Source organism: Cyclopterus lumpus, chromosome 19, assembly GCF_009769545.1.
Source record: "Cyclopterus lumpus isolate fCycLum1 chromosome 19, fCycLum1.pri, whole genome shotgun sequence".
In the NCBI taxonomy this organism is placed as follows: Eukaryota; Metazoa; Chordata; class Actinopteri; order Perciformes; family Cyclopteridae; genus Cyclopterus; species Cyclopterus lumpus.
Window position 1 is genome coordinate 17922647 of NC_046984.1, and position 24011 is coordinate 17946657.

The 24011-nt window shown below is 44.9% G+C and overlaps 2 protein-coding genes and 1 pseudogene across 5 annotated transcripts in view; 1 reads left to right on the forward strand and 2 right to left on the reverse strand.

Moving 5' to 3' along the window:
- Window positions 1-2545: 2545 nt before the first annotated feature.
- LOC117748386 lies at window positions 2546-3691 on the reverse strand (annotated as a pseudogene).
- A 104-nt stretch (window positions 3692-3795) lies between these two features.
- The window catches only part of LOC117748349 (zinc finger protein 2-like), a 40067-nt gene continuing 19851 nt past the window's right edge, over window positions 3796-24011 (forward strand). The window contains exons 1-2 of one of the 3 annotated variants that reach the window (XM_034558008.1): window positions 3796-4045; window positions 9186-11104. In XM_034558008.1, the coding sequence (XP_034413899.1) occupies window positions 3853-4045; window positions 9186-11032 (2040 nt within the window). In that variant the 5' untranslated portion in view covers window positions 3796-3852 and the 3' untranslated portion in view covers window positions 11033-11104. Of the gene's footprint in view, window positions 4046-9155; window positions 11105-24011 lie in introns of those variants that run through there. The other 2 variants (XM_034558007.1, XM_034558006.1) reach the window with 2 other exon arrangements.
- LOC117748375 (gastrula zinc finger protein XlCGF8.2DB-like) overlaps window positions 19404-24011 on the reverse strand; it is a 5956-nt gene continuing 1348 nt past the window's right edge. The window contains exons 2-3 of one of the 2 annotated variants that reach the window (XM_034558058.1): window positions 20359-20697; window positions 19404-20288 (exon numbers count right to left, since the gene is read on the reverse strand). In XM_034558058.1, the coding sequence (XP_034413949.1) occupies window positions 19696-20288; window positions 20359-20697 (932 nt within the window). In that variant the 3' untranslated portion in view covers window positions 19404-19695. Of the gene's footprint in view, window positions 20289-20358; window positions 20728-24011 lie in introns of both variants that reach the window. The other variant, XM_034558056.1, reaches the window with a different exon arrangement.

The following is a 24011-nucleotide window of genomic DNA, read 5'->3' on the forward strand; positions in this document are numbered from 1 at the left end:
CCAACGGGTCCGGCACCCCATACTCCCGCAGCACCCCCCACAAAACCCCCCGAGGGACCCGGTCGAAAGCCTTCTCCAGGTCTACAAAGCACATGTAAACTGGTTGGGCAAACTCCCAGGACCCCTCCAGTAATCTTGCGAGGGTAAAGAGCTGGTCCACTGTTCCACGACCGGGACGGAATCCGCACTGTTGGTCTTGAATCTGAGGTTCGACAAGCGGTCGGAGCCTCCTCTCCAGCACCCTGGCATAAGCTCTTCCCGGGAGGCTGAGCAGTGTGATACCACGATAGTTCGAGCACTCTCCGGTCCCCCTTCTTGAAGATGGGAACCACCACCCCGGTCTGCCAGTCCATGGGCACTGTTCCCGACCCCCATGCGACACTGAAAAGGCGTGTCAACCAAGACAGCCCAACAATGTCCAGCGCTTTCAGCATCTCAGGGCGGATCTCATCCACCCCTGGCGCCTTGCCACCAAGGAGCTTTTTGACAACTTTAGCGACCTCTGCCAGGGATATGGGTGAATCCACCCCGAAGTCTTCCGGCGCTGCCCCCTCTCCAGGGGACATGTTGGCCGGGTTTAGGAGTTCCTCAAAGTGCTCTTTCCACCGCCCGACGATGTCCCCAGTCCGTGTCAGCAGTTCCCCCCCCCTGCTGAGAACAGCCTGGGGTAGACCCTGCTTTCCCTTCCTGAGCCGTCGGATGGTTTGCCAGAACTTCCTTGAGGCCGACCGAAAGTCCTTCTCCATGGCCTCCCCGAACTCCTCCCATGCCCGAGTTTTAGCCTCCGCGACCATCGACACTGCAGCCCTTCTGGCCCGCCGGTACCCGTCAGCTGCTTCAGGAGACCCCTGGGCCAGCCAGGCCCGAAAGGCCTCCTTCTTCAGTTTGACGGCTTCCCTCACTCCCGGTGTCCACCACCGGGTTCTCGGGTTGCCGCCACGACAGGCACCGATGACCTTCCGGCCACAGCCCTGAGCAGCCGCGTCCACAATAGAGGCTTTGAACAAGGTCCACTCGGATTCCATGTCCCCAGCCTCCCTCGGGATTTGTGAGAAGTTCTTCCGGAGGTGGGAGTTGAAGACCTCCCGGACAGGATCCTCTGCCAGACGTTCCCAGTTCACCCTCACTACACGTTTGGGCTTGCCAGGTCTCTCTAGCCGAGTCCCCCGCCATCTGATCCAACTCACCACCAGGTGGTGATCAGTTGACAGCTCTGCTCCTCTCTTCACCCGAGTGTCCAAGACATACGGCCGCAGATCAGATGATATGATTACAAAGTCGATCATTGATCTCCGGCCTAAGGTGTTCTGGTACCAGGTACACTTATGAGCCACCTTATGTTCGAACATGGTGTTCGTTATGGACAAACTGTGGCTAGCACAGAAGTCCAACAACAAAACACCATTCGGGTTCAGATCGGGCAAGCCGTTCCTCCCAATCACGCCCCGCCAGGTTTCTCTGTCATTGCCCACGTGAGCGTTGAAGTCTCCCAGGAGAACTATGGAGTCGGCAGGCGGCGCCCTTTCCAGGACCCCTCCCACCGACTCCAAGAAGGCCGGATACTCCGAAATGCTGTTCGGTGCATAAGCACAAACAACAGTCAGAGCCTTACTCCCCGCAACCCGTAGGCGCAGGGAGGCGACCCTCTCGTTCCCCGGCGAAAACTCCAACACTGCGGCACTCAGCCGGGGGCTCGTGAGTATCCCCACTCCCGCCCGGCGCCTCTCACCCTGGGCAACTCCAGAAAAGGACAAAGTCCAACCCTTCTCCAGGAGCTTGGTTCCAGAGCCCATGCTGTGCGTGGAGGTGAGCCCAACTATATCTAGCTGGTACCGCTCCACCTCCTGCACCAGCTCCGGCTCTTTCCCCGCTAGTGAGGTGACGTTCCACGTCCCTAGAGCTAGTCTATGCCGCCAGGTCTCCCGCCTGGCCCGCCGCCCGGTCTACATAGCACCCGACCCTGATGATTCTCCCTGCGGGTGGTGGGTCCACAGGGTGACTGCTGCTCCATGGTGTTTTTTCGGGCTGAGCCCGACCCGGCCCCATGGGAGCGAAAGCCCGGCCACCAGACGCTCGCCGACGAGCTCCCCTCCTGGGTCTGGCTCCGGGAGGGTGCCCCGGTTTCCCTTGTCCGGGCAAGGTAGCTTCAGTCCGTGGGCTGCTGTTCATCAGGGTTTATTGAACCGCTCTTAGTCTGGGCTCTCCCCCGAGACCTGTTTGCCTTGGGAGACCCTACCAGGGGCTGATGCCCCGGACAACTTAGCTCCCAGGATCACTGAGCCACTCAAACTCCTCCACCACGTTAAGGTGGCAATTCATAGGAGTATATTATATTATTCATATATATGTTAAACTGTTTGCTTGCCTGTAAACAATAGTACGAATGAAATAAAGGCTGTTTAGGTGACACTAGACACTAATTGGATCAGACAGTTAAAAACAATCTCTACTTTCCTGCTAAAACCTTCTGGGGAATTTACATAGAAGCTTATTGAAATGGAATTATACAAAACGATAGGATCTGTAAAATAAAGTGTCACCAAAGTTTCAGTAGCACAAAGTAGTTTATTTCATGTAGATGTAAAAGCATTACAATGAAACATGCATTTTAAATACAGATGTATTTGTACAGAGCTTTTAGTTTCTTTCATCACACAGTATGTTGTCATTGTTTTTAGATGTTCAGAAAACACTTTGCCTTCCATCTCATTGACAAACTAACTAAATAGGGAACATTTTACATATTTTTAAAAATAAACAGTAGGGAAAGACAACTCAAACTTCATTATCAATCTTTCACAAATCAAAATAAACAATTTCACAAATCAAAAGAAACTAATTCTACTTTGTGTGGACTCTTGTGTGTTTCTTCAGACTTTCATGTCTTGAAAATCTGAATCCACAAACTTTACAAGCAAATGGTTTCTCTCTTGTGTGGATTCTCATGTGTATCTTCACACTTCCCTGTTGTGCAAATCTTGTCCCACAAACATCACAACTGAATGGTTTCTCTCCTGTGTGGATTCTTGTGTGTACCTTCAGACTTCTCTCGTCTTTAAATCTTTTCTCGCAAACATCACAACTGAATGGTTTCTCTCCTGTGTGGACTCTCATGTGTATCACCAATTGGCCTGTTTCTTTAAATCCTTTTCCACAAATATTACAACTAAATGATTTCGCTCTTGTGTGGACTCTCATGTGACTCTTCAGACTTTGCGTGTCTATAAAACTTTTCCCACAAACATCACAACAGAAGGGGTTCTCTCCTGTGTGGACCCTCATGTGTCTCCTCAAAGATCCCTCGACTGTGAATCTTTTCTCACAAACATCACAACTGAATGGTTTCTCTCCTGTGTGGATTCTCATGTGTTCTTTCAGATGTCCCGTTTGTATAAAACTTTTCCCACAAACATCACAACAGAAGGGTTTCTCTCCTGTGTGGATTCTTGTGTGTACCTTCAGACTTCTCTCGTCTTTAAATCTTTTCTCACAAACATCACAACCAAATGGTTTCTCTCCTATGTGGACCCTCATGTGTTACTTCAAATATCCCTCTACTGAGAATCTTTTCTCACAAACATCACAACTGAATGGTTTTTCTCCTGTGTGGATTCTCATGTGTTCTTTCAGATGTCCCGTTTGTATAAATCTTTTCCCACAAACATCACAACAGAAGAGGTTCTCTCCTGTGTGGACCGACAACAAAGTCCCGAGTCCACACCACGTGATCGGGACGTGATCTTCTGAATCAGTCACGTGGGACGGCTGCGCTCGCGAGGCTTCGAACGTCATCACATACGTCATCAACACGCGCCTCGATACGCGCTTCACATCACGACAGACGGGACGCACATGTACCGCGCATGCGCTGCTCGCCGCTCTCCTCCTGTGTTGGTCGCCATGTCTCGAGGAGAAACGCTGAGACTGTTGGTGAAGCAGCGAGTCCACGCGGTCGTTGAAGAGGCTTTTGGGCTGTTGGACACATTAACAGCAGCTTATGAGGACTCCGTTTGTGCTCTAAGAGAACAGGAGCGACTCACATCAGGTCGGTGCTTCTTCATTACTGATCCGGGCTTCGTGCTCGTTTTACGGCTTCGAGTCACATCCGGGTCCGTTTCCAGCTCATTCATTGTAGTTGTGAGACTTTTGGTGAATGTGGTTCGTTCCCAGCTCTCCTCCTTTGGTTACATTCATCAGGGAGGAACTTTAACACCCGACGGTCCTCTGGTCAAACTTTATAGGGATTTACACGTGGAGACCTTTAGGGACGGCCTCAAAATGGCGGCTGAAAACTGCTGTAAAGTGATCAAAGTGCTGCAAAGTGATCACGCTGCTGTAAAGTGATCAAAGTGATGTAAAGTGATCAACGTGCTGCAAAGTGATCAAACTGCTGTAAAGTGATCAAACTGCTGTAAAGTGATCACACTGCTGTAAAGTGATCAAACTGCTGTAAAGTGATCAAAGTGCTGTAAAGTGATCACACAGCTGTAAAGTGATCACACTGCTGTAAAGTGATCAAAGTGCTGTAAAGTGATCAAAGTGCTGTAAAGTGATCAAAGTGGAAGCTGGTTCCATAAAAGAGGAGCTTGATAACTGACGGTTCTGGCTCCCATCCTACTTTTTAGGACTCTAGGAACCACAAGTAGCCCCGCATTTAGTGAGCGCAGCTCTCTAGTGGGGCAATATGGTACTACAAGCTCCTTAAGATATGATGGTGCATCACCAATCAAGGCTTTGTAGGTGAGGAGAAGAATTTTAAATGTGATTCTTGATTTTACAGGGAGCCAGTGCAGAGCAGCTAATACAGGAGTCATGGGATCTCTTTTCTTAGTTTTTGTGAGTACACGAGCTGCAGCATTCTGGATCAACTGGAGGGATTTAAGAGACTTATTAGGGCAGCCTGATAATAAGGAGTTGCAGTAATCTAGTCTGGAAGTAACAAACACGTGAACCAGCTTTTCTGCATCTTTTTGAGACAAGATGTGCCTGATTTTTGAAATGTTACGTAGATGAAAAAATGCAATCCTTGAGATTTGCTTAACGTGGGAGTTAAAGGACAAGTCTCGGTCAAAGATAACTAGAGATTCTTTACAGTGGTGTTGGATGCCAGGGCAATGCCATCTACAGAAACCACATCACCAGATAATTGATCTCTGAGGTGTTCAGGGCCAGTAAAATAACTTCAGTTTTGTCTGAGTTTAACATCAGGAAGTTGCAGGTCATCCATGTTTTTATGTCTTTAAGACATTCTTGAATTTTAGCGAGCTGGTTGGTCTCCTCTAGTTTGATCAATAGATATAATTGAGTATCGTCTGCATAGCAATGAAAGTTTATGCAGTGTTTCCTGATAATGTTGCCCAAAGGAAGCATATATAAGGTAAATAAAATTGGTCCAAGCACAGAACCTTGTGGAACTCCGTGATTAACGTTGGTGGTCATTGAGGCTTCATCGTTTACAAATACCAATTGAGATCGATCTGATAAATAGGATTTAAACCAACTTAGTGCGGTACCTGAAATGCCAATCGACTGATCCAGTCTCTGTAATAGGATGTCATGATCAATGGTGTCGAACGCAGCACTAAGGTCTAACAAGACCAGTACAGAGATGAGTCCTTTATCAGCACTAAGGTCTAACAAGACCAGTACAGAGATGAGTCCTTTATCAGCACTAAGGTCTAACAAGACCAGTACGGAGATGAGTCCTTTATCAGCACTAAGGTCTAACAAGACAAGTACAGAGATGAGTCCTTTATCAGCACTAATGTCTAACAAGACCAGTACGGAGATGAGTCCTTTATCAGCACTAAGGTCTAACAAGACCAGTACAGAGATGAGTCCTTTATCAGCACTAAGGTCTAACAAGACCAGTACGGAGATGAGTCCTTTATCAGCACTAAGGTCTAACAAGACCAGTACAGAGATGAGTCCTTTATCTGATGCAATTAGGAGGTCATTAGTAATTTTCACCAGTGCTGTCTCTGTGCTGTGGTCTTTTCTAAATCCTGACTGAAACTCCTCAAATAAACTATTCTGATGTAGGAAGTCGCACAACTGATTTGCGACTACTTTCTCAAGGATCTTAGAGAGGAAGGGAAGGTTAGAGATCGGTCTGTAGTTAGCCAACACCTCTGGATTAAGAGTGGTCTTCTTCAGGAGAGGTTTAATTACAGCTACTTTGAAGGAATGTGGTACATGGCCTGTTAGCAAAGACACATTAACAATATCCAACAGAGAGGTGCCAATTAAAGGCAACACGTCTTTAAGCAGCCTCGTTTGGATGGGGTCCAAGAGACAGGTAGACGGTTCAGAAGTAGAAACCGTTGAGGACAATTGGTCTAGGTTAATGGGAGAAAAGCTATCCAAATATACACCAGGGCATACAGCCGTTTCCAAGGCCACTCCTCTTGACAGATCGGCAGTAGTTGAGGGAAAGAGATCATCAATCTTGCCTCTAATAGTTCAAATCTTTTCATTGAAGAAGTTCATGAAGTCATTACTACTGAGGTCTATAGGAATACACGGCTCCACAGAGCTGTGACTCTGTCAGCCTGGCTACAGTGCTAAAGAGAACCCTGGGGTTGTTCTTATTTTTCTCTATTACTGATGAGTAATAGGCTGCTCTGGCATTACTGAGAGCCTTTTTATATGTTTTAAGACTATCTCGCCAAACTAAGCGTGATTCTTCCAGATTGGTGGAACGCCATATACCTTCAAGCTTTCGTGAAGTTTGCTTTAGTTCACGGGTCTGAGGGTTATACCAGGGAGCAAACCTCCTTTGACTCACTGTCTTTTTCTTCAGTGGGGCTATCAAGTCTAGTGTCATTCTCAGTGAGCCTGTAGCACTATTGACAATATGATCAATCTGGGACGGACTAAAGTTAGCACAGGAGTCCTCCGTCACATTGAGACGTGGTATTGAATCAAATGCAGAAGGAATCGCTTCTTTAAATGTAGCTACAGCACTGTCAGTTAGACATCTGGTGTAGAAACTTTTGACTAACGGTGTATACTCCGGGAGTATAAACTCAAAAGTTATGAGGTAATGGTCTGACAGAAGAGGGTTCTGTGGGAAGACCTCCAAATGCTCAATGTCAATGCCATATGTAAGAACAAGGTGGAGGGTGTGGCCAAAGCAGTGAGTGGGTTTCTGTACTCTGACAGAAGCCAATCGAGTCCAACAATGAGAAAAATGCAGTACTAAGGCAATCATTATCAATATCCACATGAATATTAAAATCTCCTACAATAATAACCTTATCACTTTTATGGACTAAACTTGATAAACACTCTGAAAATTCAGATATAAATTCTGAATATGGACCTGGTGGCCGGTACAGTATAACAAATAGGATTGGCTGTAATGTTTTCCAGGTTGGATGTGAAAGACTAAGAACAAGGCTTTCAAATGAGTTGTAGTTTAGTTTAGGTTTAGGATTCATTAATAGGCTTGAGTCAAAGATGGCTGCTACTCCACCTCCTCGGCCGGTGCCTCGAGGAACGTGAGTATTAATATGACTTGGAGGAGTTGATTCATTTAGGTTGACATATTCTTCATGGCTCAGCCAGGTTTCAGTAAGACACAATAAATCAATGTGATTGTCTGATATTAAATCATTTACTAATACAGCTTTAGATGACAGAGATCTAATACTTTCTATTTCTACTGGATTGTTGTTCATGAGGTTCCCTGCTATGTTCATGTCTATTTTATTAAAATTTTACTGAATAATTTTTCAGAAAATCAAAGGCAAAGTCGGCTAAAAAGAGAACTTGGTATTCATAATTTTCTAATATTTTAACTTTATTTAAAGCAGTTCCTTAAAAGTGTATATAAAAAAGACACTAGTGTAGGGGACTAAAAGGACTGAATTCACGGGGCCCCTTTAAGAGAAGGGACGTAACCCTGGTGACAAGGGGGGGTTAAAGGGCACCAGGAAGGGACAGTGGGTTATGGTTTTGTGGATGGAGATAAACGGCCAAAGGGAATACTTGCCTCTTTGTTATTTCCACGCTCCTACACTAGCTTGTTATTCAGGAGGAACTCTATGTCCATGGTTATTTTCATGAGAATTTACTGTACCGTTTTTGAGAAATTCTAATTAATTTATTTGAGTGTGTACATACTGTATATTGTGAGACAGTTTAGTAGCTTTGTTCTCTGACAATCTGTTGGTTTTACTTTCATTTCTATTCCAACCAAGCGGTGCATCCCAAGTCTCTTATTTTGTCATTTCCTCGCTTCAACCGGAAGTTGTTCTGAGTCGCCGTATCGACCGCCGTCCCAAAGCTCTTATTTCTGATGTGAGGAGCGAGGAAGCGAGAGAGCAGCCTACCAGGAAGTGTTTTAACGCTCGACACGCCCCCTCATGGTTCATCAGTTATTTGATTGGACGCTGCAGAGTTTCATATCAGAGTGAAGACGGATCACATAATAAACTTGAGTTATATATTAGATTTGTTTTCTGATTCATCATCTGGTTAAAATATATGTTCATTGTGGTTCTGAACAACAAAAAGACCACAAACAACTTTCTTTAATTATAAAATATTAGTCTTTTCATGGTCTGTTAATTCTCTCAATAACAAGCAAGAGCAGGAGAGACGAAACACTTCTGACTTCATTTCTCATCGTTTTCATCACGTCACGTGAGGCTGATGGTTCCTGAGTGTCGGCTTTGATGACTTATGTCGCCTCGATTTCCCCAAAAACATTGGTCCTATGAATTAAATCCAGTGTTCAAGAGAAACCATAATCATATTCTGGGTTATTTAATAATGACGTCACAATTCCAATACATAGAAATACAAATAATACGGTAGACAACAGGTTCCACTCTGACTAATAACTGTCTATTATTATTGTAGTGGTTATTACTGTCTTTTATTAGTACAAGTACATTGATTACTGTGTCTTTACTATTATAAATAGTGATAACTGGTATAAAAGCAATATTTCACATTAAACATAGTTATTCCAGCGCCCTTTGCACTCAGCACTACTGTCCTGCTGTTTACAAAAGTTATTGTTTTGTATTTCTGTGTTTGTACATTAAGAACAACAAATAAACATTTAGTCAAATTCCTTGAGTGTCTCCACTAATGAAAGCTGATATCAGTCTGAAGTCACGTTGTTCATAATGTGCTCCCTGCAGATGTCCAGCAGCTGTTGGCGATTAAAGCAGATGTCCCCCCTGAGTGCCTGGACCTGAACCAGAACCAGGAGGACCCAGAGCCCCTCTACATGAAAGAGGAACCGGAGCCCCTCCAGATGAAAGAGGAGCCGGAGCCCCTCCAGATGAAAGAGGAGCCGGAGCCCCTCCAGATAAAAGAGGAGCCGGAGCCCCTCCAGATGAAAGAGGAGCCGGAGCCCCTCTACATGAAAGAGGATCTCTGGACCGGTCTAGAGGGAGAGCAGCTTACGGTGCTGCAGGAGGCCGATCTCACCAAGGTCTCATTCACTGTTGTTACTGTGAAGAGTGAAGATGACAAACCTCAGACCTCACGGCTTCATCAAAGCCAGACGGAGGACAACAGAGAGGCGGAGCCTCCAGCCGGCAGCTCAGCTACACCGATAACAACAGAAACTGATGGAGAGGACTGTGGAGGTTCAGGACCAGTCAGGAACCTAAATCCACATCGTCATTCACATCCAAATGCTGATGATGAAAAGGCTTCAGGATCTTCTGAGACAGAAGTCATTGATGGTGATTGGCAAGAACCGTTGTCAGATTCTGGACCTGAAAGTGGAGACGGGGACAATTGTAGAAAAATGTCCACCAACTGTTTGGTTAGAAAGAAATGTTTTAAAGCAAAGCAAAAGAAAGAATCACAAGCAAAAGTCCTCACAGGAGAGAAACCATTCAGTTGTGATGTTTGTGAGAAAAGATTCACAGTCGAGGGATCTTTGAGGAGACACATGAGGGTCCACACAGGAGAGAACCTCTTCTGTTGTGATGTTTGTGGGAAAAGATTTATACAAACGGGACATCTGAAAGAACACATGAGAATCCACACAGGAGAAAAACCATTTGGTTGTGATGTTTGTGAGAAAAGATTCTCAGTAGAGGGATATTTGAAGAAACACATGAGGGTCCACATAGGAGAGAAACCATTTGGTTGTGATGTTTGTGAGAAAAGATTCACAGTAGAGGGAACTTTGAGGAGACACATGAGGGTCCACACAGGAGAGAAACCATTCAGTTGTGATGTTTGTGAGAAAATATTCACAGTCAAGGGATCTTTGAGGAGACACATGAGGGTCCACACAGGAGAGAACCTCTTCTGTTGTGATGTTTGTGGGAAAAGATTTATACAAACGGGACATCTGAAAGAACACATGAGAATCCACACAGGAGAAAAACCATTTGGTTGTGATGTTTGTGAGAAAAGATTCTCAGTAGAGGGATATTTGAAGAAACACATGAGGGTCCACATAGGAGAGAAACCATTTGGTTGTGATGTTTGTGAGAAAAGATTTAAAGACGAGAGAAGTCTGAAGGTACACACAAGAATCCACACAGGAGAGAAACCCTTCTGTTGTGATGTTTGTGGGAAAAGTTTTATACAAACGGGACATCTGAAAGAACACATGAGAATCCACACAGGAGAGAAACCATTCAGTTGTGATGTTTGTGAGAAAAGATTCACAGTCGAGGGATCTTTGAGGAGACACATGAGGGTCCACACAGGAGAGAACCCCTTCTGTTGTGATGTTTGTGGGAAAAGTTTTATAGACACGCAAAGTCTGAAGAGTCACATGAGAGTCCACACAAGAGCGAAATCATTTAGTTGTAATATTTGTGGAAAAGGATTTAAAGAAACAGGCCAATTGGTGATACACATGAGAGTCCACACAGGAGAGAAACCATTCAGTTGTGATGTTTGTGGGACAAGATTTGCACAACAGGGAAGTGTGAAGATACACATGAGAATCCACACAAGAGAGAAACCATTTGCTTGTAAAGTTTGTGGATTCAGATTTTCAAGACATGAAAGTCTGAAGAAACACACAAGAGTCCACACAAAGTAGAATTAGTTTCTTTTGATTTGTGAAATTGTTTATTTTGATTTGTGAAAGATTGATAATGAAGTTTGAGTTGTCTTTCCCTACTGTTTATTTTTAAAAATATGTCAAATGTTCCCTATTTAGTTAGTTTGTCAATGAGATGGAAGGCAAAGTGTTTTCTGAACATCTAAAAACAATGACAACATACTGTGTGATGAAAGAAACTAAAAGCTCTGTACAAATACATCTGTATTTAAAATGCATGTTTCATTGTAATGCTTTTACATCTACATGAAATAAACTACTTTGTGCTACTGAAACTTTGGTGACACTTTATTTTACAGATCCTATTGTTTTGTATAATTCCATTTCAATAAGCTTCTATGTAAATTCCCCAGAAGGTTTTAGCAGGAAAGTAGAGATTGTTTTTAACTGTCTGATCCAATTAGTGTCTAGTGTCACCTAAACAGCCTTTATTTCATTCGTACTATTGTTTACAGGTAAGCAAACAGTTTAACATATATATGAATAATATAATATACTCCTATGAATTGCCACCTTAACGTGGTGGAGGAGTTTGAGTGGCTCAGTGATCCTGGGAGCTATGTTGTCCGGGGCGTCAGCCCCTGGTAGGGTCTCCCAAGGCAAACAGGTCTCGGGGGAGAGCCCAGACTAAGAGCGGTTCAATAAACCCTGATGATAAGCAGCCCACGGACTGAAGCTACCTTGCCCGGACAAGGGAAACCGGGGCACCCTCCCGGAGCCAGACCCAGGAGGGGAGCTCGTCGGCGAGCGTCTGGTGGCCGGGCTTTCGCTCCCATGGGGCCGGGTCGGGCTCAGCCCGAAAAAACACCATGGAGCAGCAGTCACCCTGTGGACCCACCACCCGCAGGGAGAATCATCGGGGTCGGGTGCTATGTAGACCGGGCGGCGGGCCAGGCGGGAGACCTGGGCGGGCCGATCGCCGGCGGCATAGACTAGCTCTAGGGACGTGGAACGTCACCTCACTAGCGGGAAAAGAGCCGGTGCAGGAGGTGGAGCGGTACCAGCTAGATATAGTTGGGCTCACCTCCACGCACAGCATGGGCTCTGGAACCAAGCTCCTGGAGAAGGGTTGGACTTTGTCCTTTTCTGGAGTTGCCCAGGGTGAGAGGCGCCGGGCGGGAGTGGGGATACTCACGAGCCCCCGGCTGAGTGCCGCAGTGTTGGAGTTTTCCCCGGGGAACGAGAGGGTCGCCTCCCTGCGCCTACGGGTTGCGGGGAGTAAGGCTCTGACTGTTGTTTGTGCTTATGCACCGAACAGCATTTCGGAGTATCCGGCCTTCTTGGAGTCGGTGGGAGGGGTCCTGGAAAGGGCGCCGCCTGCCGACTCCAAAGTTCTCTTGGGAGACTTCAACGCTCACATGGGCAATGACAGAGAAACCTGGCGGGGCGTGATTGGGAGGAACGGCTTGCCCGATCTGAACCCGAATGGTGTTTTGTTGTTGGACTTCTGTGCTAGCCACAGTTTGTCGATAACGAACACCATGTTCGAACATAAGGTGGCTCATAAGTGTACCTGGTACCAGAACACCTTAGGCCGGAGATCAATGATCGACTTTGTAATCGTATCATCTGATCTGCGGCCGTATGTCTTGGACACTCGGGTGAAGAGAGGAGCAGAGCTGTCAACTGATCACCACCTGGTGGTGAGTTGGATCAGATGGCGGGGGACTCGGCTAGAGAGACCTGGCAAGCCCAAACGTGTAGTGAGGGTGAACTGGGAACGTCTGGCAGAGGATCCTGTCCGGGAGGTCTTCAACTCCCACCTCCGGAAGAACTTCTCACAAATCCCGAGGGAGGCTGGGGACATGGAATCCGAGTGGACCTTGTTCAAAGCCTCTATTGTGGACGCGGCTGCTCGGGGCTGTGGCCGGAAGGTCATCGGTGCCTGTCGTGGCGGCAACCCGAGAACCCGGTGGTGGACACCGGGAGTGAGGGAAGCCGTCAAACTGAAGAAGGAGGCCTTTCGGGCCTGGCTGGCCCAGGGGTCTCCTGAAGCAGCTGACGGGTACCGGCGGGCCAGCAGGGCTGCAGCGGCGATGGTCGCGGAGGCTAAAACTTGGGCATGGGAGGAGTTCGGGGAGGCCATGGAGAAGGACTTTCGGTTGGCCTCAAGGAAGTTCTGGCGGCTCAGGAAGGGAAAGCAGGGTCTACCCCAGGCTGTTCTCAGCAAGGGGGGGGGGACTGCTGACCCGGACTACGGACATCGTCGGGCGGTGGGAAGAGCACTTTGAGGAACTCCTAAGCTCGGCCAACATGTCCACCGGAGAGGGGGCAGCGCCGGAAGACTTTGGGGTGGATTCACAGAGATCGCTAAAGTTGTCAAAAAGCTCCTTGGTGGCAAGGCGCCAGGGGTGGATGAGATCCGCCCTGAGATGCTGAAAGCGCTGGACATTGTTGGGCTGTCTTGGTTGACACGCCTTTTCAGTGTCGCATGGGGGTCGGGAACAGTGCCCATGGACTGGCAGACCGGGGTGGTGGTTCCCATCTTCAAGAAGGGGGACCGGAGAGTGTGCTCGAACTATCGTGGTATCACACTGCTCAGCCTCCCGGGAAGAGCTTATGCCAGGGTGCTGGAGAGGAGGCTCCGACCGCTTGTCGAACCTCAGATTCAAGACGAACAGTGCGGATTCCATCCCGGTCGTGGAACAGTGGACCAGCTCTTTACCCTCGCAAGATTACTGGAGGGGTCCTGGGAGTTTGCCCAACCAGTTTACATGTGCTTTGTAGACCTGGAGAAGGCTTTCGACCGGGTCCCTCGGGGGGTTTTGTGGGGGGTGCTGCGGGAGTATGGGGTGCCGGACCCGTTGGCACGGGCCATCCGGTCTCTGTACGCCTGCAGTAGGAGCTGTGTTCGTCTCCTCGGTAGTCAGACACGTTCCCGGTGGGTGTTGGCCTCCGCCAGGGCTGCCCTTTATCACCGGTCCTGTTCGTGACCTTCATGGACAGGATATCTAGGCGCAGCCAGGGGGCGGAGAGGATCCGGTTCGGGAGTCTCGGGATCATATATATATATATATATATATATATATATATATATATATATATATATACATATATACACATATATACACATATATATACACACACATATATATACACATATATACACATATATATATATATATATATATATATATATATATATATATAAAGAATTGTAAATTGCATGAAGACACAATTGACCAGTAATTAAATTCATTTAATTAATCGAAAGTCATCTTCACAAATATAAGAGTTTACAGTTACACTTCAGTTAATTTCTGGGAAATCATACTAAGTTATGGGACCAAGCAAGAAAACAAACCAGCTGAGATCAGTTTAGTCTATACAGAATTTAAAAAGGTCTAAATCTAAAATTGCACTCTGAAGTTCTCCCTGTTTGCACTTTGTGAAAACACGATGCAACACTTCAGTTGACTGGATCACTTTGTCTGGATACGTATCGACTCCACAGCACACAAACTAAACGTTGGACACTAAATGCTCCCGACTTGCAGTTTGCCTTTGGTTTCCAGACAACAACAAATCTGGAGGAGCTTTGGACCATCAGCGCCAACAACAACAACAACAACCAAACTACGGGTTCACTTAGTTTTGTTTTTAAAAGGCTCTGAAAGTCCAGTAGAGACGACACAATGTTCTCATCGTCTCACTGCGCCACCTTGTGGACGAAAAGTACACTGGTGTGCTTTAAAACAAAATAAATAAATGAAGTCCCTTTACCTAAAAAAACACACACACACACACACACACACAGCAGTTTTAAGTCACTGGGTAAATGTCCGTTCACACACAGTTGATTCAAAGTATATCAATATCAAATAAAACAATCTGTGACCTCATTGCTTTGACCGTATCCGTACGAATTAAAAACGACTGCCGACGCTTCTCACTCCTTGAAGCAGGTTTCAGGTTTCCATTTGAGGGAGAGAGGAACTAGGAGACAAGGGAGGTACTAGGAGACGAGGGAGAGAGGAACTAGGAGACAAGGGAGGTACTAGGAGACGAGGGAGAGAGGAACTAGGAGACAAGGGAGGTACTAGGAGACGAGGGAGAGAGGAACTAGGAGACGAGGGAGAGAGGAACTGGCATGGATACAGTTAGAAACAGATGCTCAGCAGGAGAAACGTTTACTTTTGTTTATTAGCATCTTTGAACCAAGTAGCGGAACGTCGTTCCCTTTGTAGTTTTATGGTCATTAACTATTTGACATCATTCAAATGAGGCAGAATTAAAAGTTATCCATTCAATAGTTGTCGAATTACAAAATCTCGAAAAAGAAAAGTAAATCTATATAATGAACAATAACCGCAGCCGTCAATACAAAAATACTCTTTTGTTTTCCTTCACAAAAACAAAACTTCTGCTACTTTCTTTTGTTCTTGAGTCCCGAACGACGTCTTGAGAGAGAAACGGGACTTCCTGTCTGCCGACGGGAGGAACCCGACGTCACTGGCGCATGTAGAGCCGGATGAGGCCGGCCCGGTGCAGCTGCTGCCACAGGCTCGTCTCCAGGTGCAGGTCGTGGTTCACGAAGAAGCCCACGGGCCGGTAGCTGCGGTCGTAGTAGTGGTCGGAGTACTTCCTGTAGTCGGGGGTCATGAAGCCGTACGCGCTCACCTGTGTCGACACAAGAGCCACAAGTCAGGATTAAACTCATTCGAACCATTTAACCCCGCTTCCAGGTCGCGTTTCCACGACGACTGCGGCCTCGTCCCAGCGTTCCGACCTGGTCGCAGGTGTGCAGCGCGGCCAGCAGCATCACGGCGCCGGTCGACGGGCGGTAACCGGCCTTGTATTTGGTCTTCAGGACCTTGGAGCGAAGGAATCTGAAAAAGAAAGTCAAAACGAGACATTAATAAATCTGCACACGCATATAAAAGCTGTGCGCTCTCGGTCACCGCGAGGAGGAGCCTCCCCGCGGCAGCTCTCTGGTTTCTCTTTTCATCTCACTTCCAACCATTTGAAACGTGAAACCCGGCTTTCATCCCGTCCACCTGCTCACCTGTTCCTGAGGTAACGGATGAAGTCGGGGTGGTACATCTTCAGCTTCTCCACCGACACGTCCTCTCCAAAGTAGCTGCACGGACTGCGAGATCACACACACACACACACACAAACACACACACACACACACACACACACATACACACACACACACACACACACACACACACACACCTCGAACGAGCCTGTTTCCTGAATCAGTCACGTGGTCCGGCCGCCTTGCGAGGCTTCGACCGTCACCACGTACGTCATCAACATGAGCCTCGACACGCGCGTCACAACTGATGTTCCTGGATGACTCGACACGGAAAGGACACATCGCACGAGAGATGCTGAGAGTTTTGGTGAAGCAGCGACTCCACGCGGCCACTGGAGACACGTTGGGGCTGATTGACAGGTTCATATCAGACTATGAGGACTCCGTTTGTGCTCTAAGAGAACAGGAGCGACTCACATCAGGTCGGTGCTTCTTCATTACTGATCCGGGCTTCGTGCTCGTTTTACGGCTTCGAGTCACATCCGGGTCCGTTTCCAGCTCATTCATTGTAGTTGTGAGACTTTTGGTGAATGTGGTTCGTTCCCAGCTCTCCTCCTCTGGTTACATTCATCAGGGAGGAACTTTAACACCCGACGGTCCTCTGGTCAAACTTTATAGGGATTTACACGTGGAGACCTTTAGGGACGGCCTCAAAATGGCGGCTGAAAACTGCTGTAAAGTGATCAAAGTGCTGCAAAGTGATCACACTGCTGTAAAGTGATCAAAGTGCTGCAAAGTGATCACACTGCTGTAAAGTGATCAAAGTGCTGTAAAGTGATCAAAGTGCTGTAAAGTGATCACACTGCTGTAAAGTGATCACACAGCTGTAAAGTGATCAAACTGCTGTAAAGTGATCAAAGTGCTGCAAAGTGATCAAAGTGCTGTAAAGTGATCAAACTTCTGTAAAGTGATCAAAGTGCTGTAAAGTGATCACACTGCTGTAAAGCGATCACACTGCTGTAAAGTGATCACACTGCTGTAAAGCGATCACACTGCTGTAAAGTGATCAAAGTGCTGTAAAGTGCTCACACTGCTGTAAAGTGATCAAAGTGCTGTAAAGTGATCAAAGTGCTGCAAAGTGATCAAACTGCTGTAAAGTGCTCACACTGCTGTAAAGTGATTAAAGTGCTGTAAAGTGATCAAAGTGCTGTAAAGTGATCACACTGCTGCAAAGTGATCAAACTGCTGTAAAGTGATCAAACTGCTGTAAAGTGATCAAACTGCTGCAAAGTGATCAAACTGCTGTAAAGTGATCAATATGACGTCTTGATCTGCTCTCTCTGGTGTTCTGCAGCCTCAGTCCTCATTCTTTGGTTTGACTTGAGCTCCAGAAGCTTTGATGAAAGGGTTAAACTGGGAGCTCTTCAGTGGGAAGAGGAACGCAGCATTGAGTGCAGCAAAGCTCCTTTAGTCTGAATCAACATTACCATTTAAAACACTATCAAGTCAACACTTCTAGGTCACACCGAGTTCTGGTGTTTCATGAACTCTCTATATATATATATATATATATATATATTTTTTTTTAAATATTATAATATATATCCCGGTCTAGATATTTTTGTTAACTAGAACGGGACATCGGCACAGTCGTTGACCTCACCTTATAGCTCACCTTATAGATCATAGACTTATGATTTTGTTAAGTTTGATAAAAAAGGGAAAATAAATCGACAAAATGTTGGAAATGGAATCGACGTCTCGAGAGTCAATATGTGAGCGTTTCAACGTGTGAGTCAAGAGGAGTCCCGTAACGTGGCACAGAAGACACCAGGAACCAGGAACAGGCCGCCACAATCTCTTTTAACCAACTGTTATGTGTCTCCACTTAAATAGAATGAGGCGTCTAGCTAACGGTGTCGTAAAGGCCAGGATGCGTCGCCCTGTCGATGGCAGATTGGGTATTTCCGGTGGTTGGATTCCAAAAAGTGTTGAGAGGGGTTCGGGATCAAGTTTTACTCCCAATACTGTGCCAAGCGTATCGAAGATTTGATCCCAAAAATCTTTTAAATTGTGCACGACCCAAACATTTGGGTACGGTTGGCAGGTGACTGTTTACACCTATTGCAGCTGTCGTTCATATTTGGGTCGATTTTAGCCAGACGGGCATTTGTGTAGTGAACATGAAACAAAACGTTGCATTGCAACAGTTCGTGTCTCACAGATTGAGGAGTGGGACAAGTCCAGAATGCGAACCCACCGGTTGTCAGATATGGGTCTACCAATGTTTTTGTCCCAGGCCTGTTTTAGATGACATGTCATGGTTAAGGGAGTCAATGGAGCCGTAGATCGTTGAAATGGAGCCCTTTCGCATTGGAACCAGAGTAAGCAAGTAGTCAATCAGAGATCCAGGAGGTGGTTAGGAAACTGGGGATATTCATTCTAAATGAGGTGTCTAATCGGTAGAAAGTGGAACAAGTCTGATTTAGGCAGATCAAATTTAGATCACCCCGAGTTCCTCGTCAACCGGAACATTACATGTTATTTAGCGGACGCTTTTATCCAAAGCGACTTACAATAAGTGCATTAAACCATGAGTCCAAACTCAGAACAACAAGAATCAAGAAAGTACAATTTCTTCAATAACTACAGAGTGCTATCAGTAAGAGACATTTAAGTGCTGCTAAAGTCTGTAAGAGACATTTAAGTGCCGCTAAAGTGTTAAACTACAAAGTGCTATCAGTAAGAGACCTTTAAGTGCTACTAAAGTGTTAAACTACAAAGTGCTATCAGTAAGAGACATTTAAGTGCCGCTAAAGTGTTAAACTACAAAGTGCTATCGGTAAGAGACATTTAAGTGCTACTAAAGTGTTAAACTACAAAGTGCTATCGGTAAGAGACATTTAAGTGCCGCTAAAGTGTTAAACTACAAAGTGCTATCGGTAAGAGACATTTAAGTGCTACTAGAGTGCTACTACGGCTCTACCTTCCCTATTCAAGGTGTAGTCACTAAGATGTGTTTTTAGTCTGTAGAGACTTCCTGTCCTGATGTCAATGGGGAGCTCGTTCCACCAATGAGGAGCCAGCACAGCAAACAGTCGTGACTTTGAGTGTTTAGCTCGAAGTGAGCTACAAGCTGATTGGCCGAAGCCGAGCGAAGAAATAGCTGAAGTACATTTTGTTCTTTTCCATCCAGAAAAGTATGAAGAGCAGAACATTGGCCAACTCGCTCTTTTCTCTACTTTCCTGCTAACTATCCATCAAATCTTTTCCAAGAACCTTCCTGTGAGATTAGTTACATATAAGCTTATTTCTAGGGAATTATACAAAACGATAGGCTCGAAGTGTCACTATGGTTACAGAAACACAAAGTAGACTCGCAAAAGTTTATTTTATGTAGATTTAAAAACAATACACAGAAATATGCATATTACACACAGATATATTTGTACAGACTTGTTTGTTTGTAGTTTCCTCCATCAGATAATGGAGATTCATTAGATGTAAACAAAGACAACGTTGCCTTCCTTCACATTTACAAACAAATGAAATAGGGAATATTTGAGACATTTTACATATTTGTTTGACTAAAAACGAGAAGGAAAACATAAAAAACTTACATCATCAATTTTCTTTTTACAAATGAAAGGAACACATTCTATTCTGTGTGGACTCTCATGTGTCTCTTCAGATTCCTTTGGCCTGTAAATCGTTTTCCACAAACATCACAACTGAATGGTTTCTCTCCTGTGTGGACTCTCATGTGTCTCTTTACACTCCCTTGTTGTGTAAATCGTTTCCCACAAACATCACAACTGAATGGTTTCTCTCCTGTGTGGACTCTGATGTGAATCTTCAGATGTGCCTGTGTACTAAATCGTTTCCCACAAACATCACAACCGAATGGTTTCTCTCCTGTGTGGACTCTCATGTGTCTCTTCAGATTCCTTTGGTCTGTAAATCGTTTCCCACAAACATCACAACTGAATGGTTTCTCTCCTGTGTGGAGTCTCATGTGTTTCTTCAGACCCCCTTGTTCTGTAAATCTTTTCCCACAAAGATCACAACTGAATGGTTTCTCTCCTGTGTGGACTGTCACGTGTCTCTTCAGATGTGCCTGTGTACTAAATCGTTTCCCACAAACATCACAATCAAATGGTTTCTCTCCTGTGTGAACTGTCACGTGTCTCTTCAGATGTGCCTGTGTACTAAATCGTTTCCCACAAACATCACAACCGAATGGTTTCTCTCCTGTGTGTCTTCAGACTCCCCTGTTGTGTAAATCGTTTCCCACAAACATCACAACCAAATGGTTTCTCTCCTGTGTGAACTCTTTGCTGTGATTCTTTCTTTTGCATCTCTCTAAAACATTTCTTTCTAACCAAACATCTGGAGGACATTTTTCCAAAATGGAATCTCATGTGTCTCTGCAGAAACCCCTTGTAGTAAAACCTTTTACTACACTTGTAGAAGCTGAAGGGTTTGTTGCCAGTGTTACATCCCACATGACTTACAAGGGCTTCTTTATATTCTAGGGCAGGTGCAGCAGACTCAGGTGTCCTGGTTTCCTTCCAGAGTTTCTCCGTTTCCTCTTTTTTGTGGAGGGGTTCCTGGTCCAGGTCCTGGTCCTGGTCCTGGTCCAGGCACTCAGGGGGGACATCTGCTTTAATCGCCAACGGCTGCTGGACATCTGCAGGGAGCACATTATGAACAACGTGACTTCAGACTGATATCAGCTTTCATTAGTGGAGACACTCAAGAAATTTGACTAAATGTTTATTTGTTGCTCTTAATGTACAAACACAGAAATACAAAACAATAACTTTTGTAAACAGCAGGACAGTAGTGCTGAGTGCAAAGGGCGCTGGAATAACTATGTTTAATGTGAAATATTGCTTTTATACCAGTTATCACTATTTATAATAGTAAAGACACAGTAATCAATGTACTTGTACTAATAAAAGACAGTAATAACCACTATAATAATAAAGACAGTTATTAGTCAGAGTGGAACCTGTTGTCTACCGTATTATTTGTATTTCTATGTATTGGAATTGTGACGTCATTATTAAATAACCCAGAATATGATTATGGTTTCTCTTGAACACTGGATTTAATTCATAGGACCAATGTTTTTGGGGAAATCGAGGCGACATAAGTCATCAAAGCCGACACTCAGGAACCATCAGCCTCACGTGACGTGATGAAAACGATGAGAAATGAAGTCAGAAGTGTTTCGTCTCTCCTGCTCTTGCTTGTTATTGAGAGAATTAACAGACCATGAAAAGACTAATATTTTATAATTAAAGAAAGTTGTTTGTGGTCTTTTTGTTGTTCAGAACCACAATGAACATATATTTTAACCAGATGATGAATCAGAAAACAAATCTAATATATAACTCAAGTTTATTATGTGATCCGTCTTCACTCTGGTATGAAACTCTGCAGCGTCCAATCAAATAACTGATGAACCATGAGGGGGCGTGTCGAGCGTTAAAACACTTCCTGGTAGGCTGCTCTCTCGCTTCCTCGCTCCTCACATCAGAAATAAGAGCTTTGGGACGGCGGTCGATACGGCGACTCAGAACAACTTCCGGTTGAAGCGAGGAAATGACAAAATAAGAGACTTGGGATGCACCGCTTGGTTGGAATAGAAATGAAAGTAAAACCAACAGATTGTCAGAGAACAAAGCTACTAAACTGTCTCACAATATACAGTATGTACACACTCAAATAAATTAATTAGAATTTCTCAAAAACGGTACAGTAAATTCTCATGAAAATAACCATGGACATAAAGTTCCTCCTGAATAACAAGCTAGTGTAGGAGCGTGGAAATAACAAAGAGGCAAGTATTCCCTTTGGCCGTTTATCTCCATCCACAAAACCATAACCCACTGTCCCTTCCTGGTGCCCTTTAACCCCCCCTTGTCACCAGGGTTACGTCCCTTCTCTTAAAGGGGCCCCGTGAATTCAGTCCTTTTAGTCCCCTACACTAGTGTCTTTTTTATATACACTTTTAAGGAACTGCTTTAAATAAAGTTAAAATATTAGAAAATTATGAATACCAAGTTCTCTTTTTAGCCGACTTTGCCTTTGATTTTCTGAAAAATTATTCAGTAAAATTTTAATAAAATAGACATGAACATAGCAGGGAACCTCATGAACAACAATCCAGTAGAAATAGAAAGTATTAGATCTCTGTCATCTAAAGCTGTATTAGTAAATGATTTAATATCAGACAATCACATTGATTTATTGTGTCTTACTGAAACCTGGCTGAGCCATGAAGAATATGTCATCCTAAATGAATCAACTCATCCAAGTCATATTAATACTCACATTCCTCGAGGCACCGGCCGAGGAGGTGGAGTAGCAGCCATCTTTGACTCAAGCCTATTAATGAATCCTAAACCTAAACTAAACTACAACTCATTTGAAAGCCTTGTTCTTAGTCTTTCACATCCAACCTGGAAAACATTACAGCCAATCCTATTTGTTATACTGTACCGGCCACCAGGTCCATATTCAGAATTTATATCTGAATTTTCAGAGTGTTTATCAAGTTTAGTCCATAAAAGTGATAAGGTTATTATTGTAGGAGATTTTAATATTCATGTGGATATTGATAATGATTGCCTTAGTACTGCATTTATCTCATTGTTGGACTCGATTGGCTTCTGTCAGAGTACAGAAACCCACTCACTGCTTTGGCCACACCCTCCACCTTGTTCTTACATATGGCATTGACATTGAGCATTTGGAGGTCTTCCCACAGAACCCTCTTCTGTCAGACCATTACCTCATAACTTTTGAGTTTATACTCCCGGAGTATACACAGTTAGTCAAAAGTTTCTACACCAGATGTCTAACTGACAGTGCTGTAGCTACATTTAAAGAAGAGATTCCTTCTGCATTTGATTCAATACCACGTCTCAATGTGACGGAGGACTCCTGTGCTAACTTTAGTCCGTCCCAGATTGATCATCTTGTCGATAGTGCTACAGGCTCACTGAGAATGACATTAGACTCGATAGCCCCACTGAAGAAAAAGACAGTGAGTCAAAGGAGGTTTGCTCCCTGGTAGAACCCTCAGACCCGTGAACTAAAGCAAACTTCACGAAAGCTTGAAAGCATATGGCGTTCCACCAATCTGGAAGAATCACGCTTAGTTTGGCGAGATAGTCTTAAAACATATAAAAAGGCTCTCAGTAATGCCAGAGCAGCCTATTACTCATCAGTAATAGAGAAAAACAAGAACAACCCCAGGGTTCTCTTTAGCACTGTAGCCAGGCTGACAGAGAGTCACAGCTCTGTGGAGCCGTGTATTCCTATAGACCTCAATAGTAGTAATGACTTCATGAACTTCTTCAATGAAAAGATTTGAACTATTAGAGGCAAGATTGATGATCTCTTTCCCTCAACTACTGCCGATCTGTCAAGAGGAGTGGCCTTGGAAACGGCTGTATGCCCTGGTGTATATTTGGATAGCTTTTCTCCCATTAACCTAGACCAATTGTCCTCAACGGTTTCTACTTCTAAACCGTCTACCTGTCTCTTGGACCCCATCCCAACGAGGCTGCTTAAAGACGTGTTGCCTTTAATTGGCACCTCTCTGATCGATCTCAATTGGTATTTGTAAACGATGAAGCCTCAATGACCACCAACGTTAATCACGGAGTTCCACAAGGTTCTGTGCTTGGACCAATTTTATTTACCTTATATATGCTTCCTTTGGGCAACATTATCAGGAAACACTGCATAAACTTTCATTGCTATGCAGACGATACTCAATTATATCTATTGATCAAACTAGAGGAGACCAACCAGCTCGCTAAAATTCAAGAATGTCTTAAAGACATAAAAACATGGATGACCTGCAACTTCCTGATGTTAAACTCAGACAAAACTGAAGTTATTTTACTGGCCCTGAACACCTCAGAGATCAATTATCTGGTGATGTGGTTTCTGTAG